The sequence below is a fragment of the Colias croceus genome, chromosome 27, assembly GCF_905220415.1.
Source record: "Colias croceus chromosome 27, ilColCroc2.1".
Lineage (NCBI taxonomy): Eukaryota > Metazoa > Arthropoda > Insecta > Lepidoptera > Pieridae > Colias > Colias croceus.
Window position 1 is genome coordinate 3,054,006 of NC_059563.1, and position 10,996 is coordinate 3,065,001.

At 33.5% G+C, this 10,996-nt stretch overlaps 1 protein-coding gene across 1 annotated transcript; it reads right to left on the reverse strand.

Moving 5' to 3' along the window:
* Nucleotides 1–3,728: 3,728 nt before the first annotated feature.
* On the reverse strand, nucleotides 3,729–4,592 carry LOC123703673. The gene has a single exon (XM_045651751.1). It carries the CDS (start codon nucleotides 4,590–4,592, stop codon nucleotides 3,729–3,731), a length of 864 nt encoding a protein of 287 aa, XP_045507707.1.
* Nucleotides 4,593–10,996: the final 6,404 nt, after the last annotated feature.

The window sequence follows — 10,996 nt, forward strand, 5'->3', positions numbered from 1 at the left end:
TTCTCTAAAGGGCCTCTGCGTGTTGGATCCGTGTCCCCACGTAAGCCTTCCAAAGGACCGGGTACCTTCCTTATGATGGTACCCGAGTATTATGGAATGAGATACACATAATAATAATAAAAATTCTTTATTGTACACAAAAAGAGAGGATAAAAACAATTATACAGCAAAGTACAGAACAAGTACAGAGGGCGGTCTTATCGCTTCGAGCGATTTCTGCCAGACAACCACAGCAAAGGAAAGCTGCAGAGAAACGGAGTAGGTGGTGCACAACTGAAAGTTGAATTTTAATACAAATATGTATATGTCGGCGCAACGACAATAAACGACTACCGTCAAACTACTAAATAATTATAACTAGCTAAAGTTTACTTAAATCTTTTTAAATAAGTGGTTAAATTAACGAAATAATTAATGTTTGTTAAAAATGATAAAAATTCATTGCAATAAAATTAACTGCGTTAAAAACAACCGACTTCAAAAACGGAAAAGTAAAAAATAAAAAAGATTTGATATTATTAATTACTACATATTATTTAGATGTGCTATTTATTAAATAGGTTTGAAGTCGGTGCCAAACACTAAGCACTTAGTATTAAGCCCGTGCACCGACATCAAACCTATTTAATAAATAGCACATCTAAATAATAATATGTAGTAATTTATAATATCAAATCTTTTTTATTTTTTACTTTTCCGTTTTTGAAGTCGGTTGTTTTTAACGCAGTTAATTTTATTTTGAGGTTTATTAAGGCAATAATAGATCAGTATAATAGGACTGTAATAAAATGTTCTTAAAATAATTAATGGATTTTACAAAAACGAAAAACACACTATCCTTAAGAAATTATTACTCTACTAGCTTACCGCTTTGTCCGCTTTGTCTAAAACCTAATAAATTATACACTGAAACCTTCCTCTTGATTCACTCTATCTATTAAAAAAAACCGCATCAAAATCCGTTGCGTAGTTTAAAAGATTTAAGCATACAAAGAGAGAGAAATAGGGACAGCGAAAACGACTTTGTTTTATACTATGTAGTGATTTATTGCCACTGATCTTTGAAAAGTGTAGAAAATGTGAATTAAATCTGTCCGTTTAAAGTGGCTCAAACTCGACTCTTAAGGAGTCAGTTGCATGCAAACATGTTGGTTACATTCAAACATACATAAACACACAGGTGAAACTAATAAAAACGAGTTAAAAAATAATCACCAAAAATTTTGTTAAGCTTAAAACTCGAGAAAGGCTCGACAAACTCAGTTACGTTTTTATTAAGTGACAGGGAAGGTTCATAAGGAGAGAAAAGATGAAAAAGGCAATAGGGCAGAAATGCGTTTGCTGGGGCAGCTAGTCTATAATATAAAAATAAAATTAACTGCGTTAAAAACAACCGACTTCAAAAACGGAAAAGTAAAAAATAAAAAAGATTTGATATTATAAATTACTACATATTATTATTTAGATGTGCTATTTATTAAATAGGTTTGATGTCGGTGCACGGGCTTAATACTAAGTGCTTAGTGTTTGGCACCGACTTCAAACCTATTTAATAAATAGCACATCTAAATAATATGTAGTAATTAATAATATCAAATCTTTTTTATTTTTTACTTTTCCGTTTTTGAAGTCGGTTGTTTTTAACGCAGTTAATTTTATTTAATACTTTTTAGTGTAATTTTCAACACGAATCAAACGAGCCCAAACTCGATAAAGTTGAGTCAATATATTACTGAGTTCCTATGGCCACCTTCCGATTCCATCATCAAATCAGCTCTATGTCATGATAATGTTTCATCGCTATCCAATTTACATACGTATACAAAATTTCAGCTCAATCGGTTACCGGGAAGTGAATCAAAGTTACTTGCTACATTCCAATTAAGTCATCGAGTACAGACAAAAATGCTCATAAAATAAAAACTACTGGGCCTAGCCGAATAAAATTTTTATGGGACCAATTCGACACCATCCCGCATCGAACAAAAAAAGAATCACGTAAATCGGTTCAGAAACCTCGGAGTAATCGGTGTACAAACAAAAAAAAAAAAAAAAAAAAAAAAAAATATACCGGCCGAATTGATAACCTCCTCCTTTTTTTTGAAGTCGGTTAAAAATTAGAGTGGCAACACTCTCAAACTAATTCTTGTGAGTCATGGTTTAATTTAAATACGAGCGTCCGACGGCACAGAGCACATTCACGCGCCGGCCGTTGGAGCGTTCGGAGCTCTCTCTATAATTACGACGTGGAATAAAAGGGCAGTAAAAATACCCACAGGCGTTCTACTTCGAGTATGAGCGCCTGCCCTGATGATGGTGACGTCAGAATTGCTGACGTCACCTTTTAAAAATAGCCTTCGGGCCCTTTCTTCCGTCATCAGAAGTGGGATAGAATTCAAGCTCACTCTTTTTAAATTTAAAACGTTTACGTAGTTTTGTAACGGCATACTGGCGTTTGTGTTTTTCTCGTGCGTTGTGTAAAGTAAAAGTTTGTTACGTGGATTATTGTAACGGGAGTGTGGTTCATCGAAGGAATTGTGCGTGCTATCTGCGCCTCTCTTTGTGATAAGCATAAATCTACGAGAACCTCCGAGAAATCTACGAGAACCTTCGAGAATCTGCCTATGTCACAAATGAGTAGGTGTTGGTCGCATGATATGCGAACGGACTGCTTCTGTCATGTGGAGTGTTTAGTGTTATGTAAGGTCAGTGTGGCCGAGGCAGTGTGTTTTTGAAATCCCGAGATGAACTACCGTAGTATTGTAATACGAGAAAAGGCGTACGAGGACGTACGATTGTCAATATGGCCGTGTTAGACGTAACTTTGGTTTAGTATTTTGTGGATGAATAGTTGTCATTATTTCAAGTCAGAACATGATTAGCTTCTTAGATTAAATAATGTGAGTACAAAAAACTGATTTCTAAATAAAACAGTTAAAATCTACGAGAACCTTCGAGAACCTCCGAGAATCTACGAGACCCTCCGAGAAATCTACGAGAACCAACCTCCGAGAAATCTACGAGAACCTCCGAGAAATCTACGAGAACCTTCGAGACCCTCCGAGAACCGACAAAAAAACATGCCAAGATTATAACTTGACATTGTTACAGACTTTTACAACGAGGCTGGTGCAGAGCGCGCACCGCCTGTCAGTATGGCCGTGTCGGCGCAACGACAATAAACGACTACCGTCAAACTACTAAATAATTATAACTAGCTAAAGTTTACTTAAATCTTTTTAAATAAGTGGTTAAATTAACGAAATAATTAATGTTTGTTAAAAATGATAAAAATTCATTGCAAAAATTAGAGTGGCAACACTCTCAAACTAATTCTTGTGAGTCATGGTTTAATTTAAATACGAGCGTCCGACGGCACAGAGCACATTCACGCGCCGGCCGTTGGAGCGTTCGGAGCTCTCTCTATAATTACGACGTGGAATAAAAGGGCAGTAAAAATACCCACAGGCGTTCTACTTCGAGTATGAGCGCCTGCCCTGATGATGGTGACGTCAGAATTGCTGACGTCACCTTTTAAAAATAGCCTTCGGGCCCTTTCTTCCGTCATATATAAAGTACTACATATAAATATATACATACAATACATACATATACGATATATATACATACAATACATACATATACAATATATATACATACATATAATATATACAACAAATATACATACATAAATAATACATATACTTACAAAACAGTGTTAAGGTTCATCAATCTTGTGATAAGGAAGCATAATGGTTCCTTAGCTCCTTTTTAAAAATAGGCAGGCTTTGAGCTCTCCTCACAACCTCGGGTAATGCATTCCATAGCGAAATGGCGGTGACAGTAAAGGAAGAGTGAAAGAATTTTGAATGATGATGAGGGAAAGATAATGTCAGGTTGTTCGAGGATCGTAAAGCTAGGGAATGGTTGGAAGATACGTAGGAAAAGTTTTGTTTCAGGTAAGGAGGAGTTTTAGGATCAAATAGAATGGAATACAAGAGGTGGAGTATGTGAGTATTCCGGCGAAGGCGAATTGGAAACCACTTGAGCCTGGCTCTAAATTCAGAAATGTGGTCGTATTTACGCAGTCCAAATATAAATCGGATACACAGGTTTTGCAGTCGCTCAAGGGAGTTGAGCTGGCATTCGGTGAGGTCGGGATAACAGACATCTGCATAGTCTAAAATAGGGAATAGAAGGGACTGTGCAAGCGCAATTTTAGTGGGAATTGGTAAAATATTTCGTAGTCGCCTAAGGGAAGCAGCGACACCAAACATCTTTTTGCGTACTGCGTTGAGTTGTACCGTCCAGGAGAAGGTTTGGTCAAAGTGCAAGCCGAGGTTTTTAGCGGTAGCGGAATAGGGAATAGGAGTGTTGTTGATTTGGATGGAAGGAATAGCGGTCCAATCCACTTTGGCAATTAATTGAGGACTTCCTATGATAATTGCTTGCGTTTTGGACGGGTTAATAGATAGGCCATATTTATTACTCCAGTCGGCAATACTTTTTAGGTCAGCATTCATAGTTTTCACGGAGTTATGTAAATCAAATAGAGAACATTGCGTGTACAGTTGTAAATCGTCAGCATACATATGTGATTGACAACTTAGAAATCACATCACAGCATAATTGATGTGATTTCTAAGTTGATAAATCGATTCCAATGTACTATATCGATATACCGATGAGTTTATCGATATCAGATCGGTATTAGCACATCCCTAGTGCCATTGATGGCACATTTATCGCTTGAGGGTTCCCTTCCCAGGTCAAGTAGTTATTGCTAGCTGTTAATTGATGTTCGCATTAACTTAACGTTACTTATTCATGAGCAAAGTTTTCTTAAAAATATTAGTTTGAGGTCTGTTCATGGTGTTTAACTTAAATAAGTGATGATGTGATTTTCTAAGAAAAATGCAAACAAATAATTAAAAATTACATATTTTATAAATTCAATAAACTAGCTGCCTTCGCTCGCTTATACTAAAACCTTCCTCTTGATTAAATTTCTCTTCCTCCTATCTATTAAAAATTTGCTTTATATTATGTAGTAAAAAAAATATTATAATACATTTACCTGTAAATTCATAATACAGTGAATACATATTATATACACAATAAAGAATGTGTCCCTTACTCTTGTAAGAACCATTTTTATTGCAATTACACATTTCTTCAAACACGCATTTTTTGGACCTCATGATTATAATACTTAGCCATATATTTACATTTATATTAAATAAAGGGCATTAACAGCACCATATAATTCCCTTGTTTGAATTCTAAATAAGCTTCTCTATTACAAATTTCAAAAGTACACAGATGCGTAAAGAAATAAGATAATTTAATTCTGACCTTTGACCCTCAAGTCCGGTTTGATGTTTTAATGATTTATTAACATTTCCCCTGCTTTTTGGTTTAAATTCTGCACAAAGAATATAAAATAAATGATATTTTTTATACTTTAAATTGCGCCCTAATATTTTAAATACTAATGGTAACTATATATTATTATTGTCAATAAGTAATTGTACCTATTATTATTAATTAGAAAACTACAAGCCTACCCAGCTTATATTACTTTGATAGGTCATCTTATCACCAAGTGAAATGAATATATTATATAATAGGTACTTTACGAGCCTATACTCTACCAAATTTACACCAAAAATCCATCAAAATCAGTAAAGCTGTTTCCTATGCGTTTTGTTATACACACTTTGACACTCGCAATTTATATGTATAGAAACTTAGATATATCCTGTCTCATTGTTATTTAAATTAAAAGAAAAAAGCGGACAAATAGTCCTTTTACAAACAAATTGGTTGCATCTTCAGACACTACAGAATCCATTACCACGGGTAATAGAAAACTCACTAAAATAGCTGTTTCTAACATATTATACGAGGATCGAGTGCGCAATTCAATTTGTAAGCTATCACGCGTTACTCGGATTCGACATTTGCATATTAAAACGAGTTCGTCCTTAGTAGGGGTGTGTGAATATATTTAGTTGATTGAGTGGGGAATTTGACGTTTAATTGGGCTTGTTAGAGTTACTTATTACCACAATATACAGATACATACAGTAAGGAAACTTCATACAAAATGTTCGAAATGGCTCCCCCCCATCAAGCGTGTTTTCGAGGGTATTGAGGGGGATCGATAGTAGCGGGTGACACATCCATAGATTTTGAATATAGTATGGAAAAAAGTTTAAAGTGATGTCAATTCACATTAAATGAATATCGATTGTTTCAGTTTGTAGCCCTTTCAATAAATATATTTGTAAATACCGTATCTGACTACAAGTTAAACAGAGACTATTTTTTAATTTCTATAGATATGGCAGCATGAGTTTTAAATTAAGTTGACATATTTTCTTCCAAAATGATAGCTACAAATAGTCACTATTAGGAGTCCAGTCTGTTTAAAGGTCGCATCTATTTTTACGCAATCTAGAAGAGCACGAAAATATAAAAAAAGGAAACCTTAAAAAAATCTTGTTTAAATTTATGTGCATAATTACGTAAATATTAGGGAAGAAAAAGATAGATATTATAATAATTATTGTATTTTTATCGATAGGTGGCGTCTCCACTTTGTCAAGCACTAAGCCTGTCAAACTATTTTCTTTTTCTTCCTAAAACAAAAAGGTATATGCTCGTATAATAATAATTTTAATTTATTTTTGCATATTTTGTGTTTTTTAATTTAATTTAATTTATCGTTTTAAAAATAATTTAGTAGGTATACCTACATACAAGTATTGTAAATTCTGGTTTAAAATAATTATTGAATATATGTATAATACAAATATCAAGCATTATAAATAATTTAGGTACATTAAATAGCCTTAGCCTTAAACCTGGAGCGAAATCAAAAGGGAAGCTCTCGACAGAAACGCCTGGCGGAGCACTGTGGATGACCTCTGCCCCAGCTAGGGGACACAGGAACATAAGTCAAGTAAGTCAAATAGCCTTCGGCGTCCATAACAAAACTAGATTTCGAAATATAGCACTGATAAAAACGTATTTACTTTTACAAGCTGTATTAATTCGGATTGTTTCTTCTTGTAAATTCATATTTAGGCTACACCATTTTTGTATTTTAACGGGTTTTAATCTCCAAATTACCACAAAATCAACTAAAAAAGCAACTAAAACAAAAAAAGCAAGCCGAATTGATAACCTTCTCCTTTATTTTTCAAGTCGGTTAAATATCAAAAAGTAACAGCCCTATTATAGCCATACGTCATAATTTCATGGGGGGGGCTTAGTTTCCTAACTGTATGTACGTAGTACATATCTGTCATCTGTGTTATTACCATCTTTTTTATAAGATTGTAAGAAGATAGATTTGTCATAGAATTATAATATATTAACGTTTTTAAGGGATTGTGTTATGTAGACATCTTTTGACAAAGGCTTGCGCTTGAGTCTAAGGCTGGTTGCAGAGCTTGACCGACCGTCAGTGCGTACCGTCGGTCCTGACGATACGCATCAACAATTGTATGACTATGACACTAATGCGCATGACAATACGCGTGCGTATGGTCGGTCTAGCTATGAACGGGTTTATGAATTTCCATACATACGACAAGCGCGACTGACGTACGCACTGATGGTCGGTCAAGCTCTGAAACCAGCCTTACGGTGCATTTACATGAAACTAGCGAATGCTCATTCTAACTACAATGTCAAATTCTTTTAGTGTAAACAGGCGTAGAGCATTCTTTCATTGTTCTTAGTGTGTTCGAAAAGATTAAATGCAATGTTTTAATACTGAACAACACTGAATACGATTTTCGTTTACACTAAAAGACCACAAAAGAATGCTCTTGATCTAGCTCTAGCTCTATGTCCGTTTGATGTAAAAGCGCCGTTATATTGGCACGCTATTTGTTCAAATTCAAAATTCAAATTCAAATTCAAATTATATTTATTTGCAAGAATGTAGTTACAAATTATAGATGTTTTCATTACAATATTATGTGGCTAATACATTCTACCCATTGATTGGGTGTGCAAATATTAAAAAAGAAAGTTGATTAGTTTAATTATTTAAATGTACACACAATTCAATTTTCACAATTACGATTTACACGATTATATCACTACACACTTCACTTATCACACATAATTCAGTTTACACTACTTTGTTGTTATATTAAAACAAAATATTGTATACTTAAAACAATAGACAATGCATGCCTATTAATATGTATTTGAAACTTTGTCCTTTCCTATAGATGATTCGCGATATAGTTATCTTGCTGTTGTATTTTTTACTGCACGATTTTAAAAACAAAAATAAAATAACAAAGACTGATTCATATTTATTGTTAACAACGATTACATATTTTAATCAGTTTCATATATACTAAACTAATTAAAACATACATTTTACTGCAGCCACACTAACAACTTTTCTCTCTCTTTATTTTCAAAACATTGATTTTATTTTAAATCCCTTAGATACACCCATTAAAAGGATTTGTCCATACTTAAACCCGCAAACCGTTGTTTTACTTGTAGTTAAAACCGGTAAATAGGGTTTAAACGGCGGTTTAGCTTAATCTCGGGTCAGGACATGGCAAAAGCATTGGGAACTATTTATTTGTACAAAAAATGCTAATTACATTGGATGGTTATTGGTTATATTATGGCAATGGGTTGAATGGATTTGCTTTTTTGTTAACCGACTAATAAAGAAGGAAATAAAATTAATTTCGCGTTAATACTAACTATATTCAATGTATGAAATTATTTACTTGCTGCCCCACAGGCGTTGTCCTGTCTTCGCGCAATTGTCAAACTCGTGAAGTTTTTTATGGTCTTTAATCTTTTAATTTTTTGGCGAAAATTTCTTGAGTTTTTTCTTTTATAAGATCCGTCCCCTGACTAAAACGAACACATCAACGTAAGAATTATCGGAATCGGTTCAGCAGTTCACGCGTGATGTCGTGACCAAGGGAAATAATATGGCTTCATTTTTATAGAGACAGATATTGAAATAATTACCTACATTTTTTAATGGCCATTTTTATATTCCATTATAACCTTTGAACAAGTTCGATTTTCACTTAACATGTTATTAATATAGGTTCTTAATTTATTAATACAATTGTTTTAGTGTTTTAATTGAGTTCCATGTCATAAATTCAATAGAGCTTCACTTGATTGATTGCCTATAATTTACCTCTGAAAGACGGTAAGAGAAAACAAGTCTTTATATTGAGTCCAAAGGTTATCGATACTTTGAGATTATAAGCTTATTATGCGATAAATTTGAAAGAAATTGAAATATAAAGTATGCTCTATATAAAGTAGAGAATTATAACAGTTGAAAAAAAATCACAGCACACGTAATTTTCCTCGTCGAGGCATGTCCACACTGATCGAGCTGATTCGCGCAGCAATAGCTTCGCGGGGCTACTCGCTCTGTGTTTACCCGCCTTATTGCTCTGTTAAAATTAGTAACATAATTAATTAATAACATCTAAGACAAGCTCCTTATCGCAGTACACTGGCTAAGGCGAGCGTCACGAAAAATCCCCAATAATGCAATACTTTTTGAGATTAGCCCGGATATACATGTAGTCAAACAGACAAAATTTCTAAAAACTGTAATCTTGGCTTATGTTTTGTATCTATTGTAGATCACACGTATTCTTTTAAAAAATATTCATTTGTTAATATAAATTATTAAGATTCTAACAGCCAATAACTTAACCCAGTTAACTAAGTAACTATTTAAATCTAAATCATACGTATCCATGTACAACCATGAAATAAACACAAAACCAGATATTTATTCTATCTCCTTGGTATATAATATTTCAAACGGCAATCCCTGGATTGTACGGTTTTAATTTCCTGAAGCTTGCTTGATCCGACTCGTTTTACGTACACAGGGATAAAAGTTTGTATTGGTATGCATTTATTGTGAAATTATATTTTTAGTTTGTGCTTCTGTAGGATAAGAATTTCTAGTTATTACTGAATAGAACGCCACAATACAGGGTTAAGGTTAATACTTTACACGTATTACATAAATTTGAGGCCTTCAATAACTTTAATAAACTGAAGTCAAATATATTTTTTAACTAGCTGTTGCCCGCAGCTTCGCTTCCGTGGAAAAGATAAATTTTCATGGTTTAAGTTTTCATCCCCTATTTTACCCCTTTAGGGGATGAATTTTCTAAAGTCTTAGGGGACGCCTACGTTATGACATCTACCTGCATGCCAAATTTCAGCCCGATACGTCCATTGGTTTGGGCTGTGCGTTGTTAGATCACTATATCAGTCACCTTTGAGTTTTATATTTTTTTAATTAAACTTATTGACATAATATTTTTATTTGCTACTTATGGGATCTCTGACTCTCAAACTAGGTAAAAAATTGTATATGTCAGTGAGTCAGAATATATGAAATAAATATGTATTTATCTACATCTAAATTATTTTACTTAACACATTGCTTTTTCTTTATTTTTATGCAATAATATTTTTAAATAAAGACAATTAAGGGCCTGTGAACATCATGATTATCGATGATAAATAGATGATAGTAAGAGAATAAATTAAATTCAAAATCAAAATATCCAAAACTCCAATCTGATAAAGATTTACAACACGTTACACCACTCTCGGGCGAAATTTTCAACAAAGCTGTTTATTAAAAATTCTTATATTTTTCAAAGTCTTGAAATATCGGCTTACAAAGACCAAAGTTGGGGGGAAGTTACAGGAAATTTTTCACATAACCCGATAGCAAAGTTTCCAAATTGCCGTGACAAACGATAGGGCTGGAAAGGAAATTTACAAGTGCTCTACTTGAGGAAATATTTTTGTAATATTATACCTGGACAAGCCTGGACAAGGGCAATCTCAGGTAGAAATAAAATTTAATAATGGTAAAACAATAGTTTATTTTTAAAATACTTAATAATTATTAATAGAAAAATATAATTGATACGGAAAATTATATGAA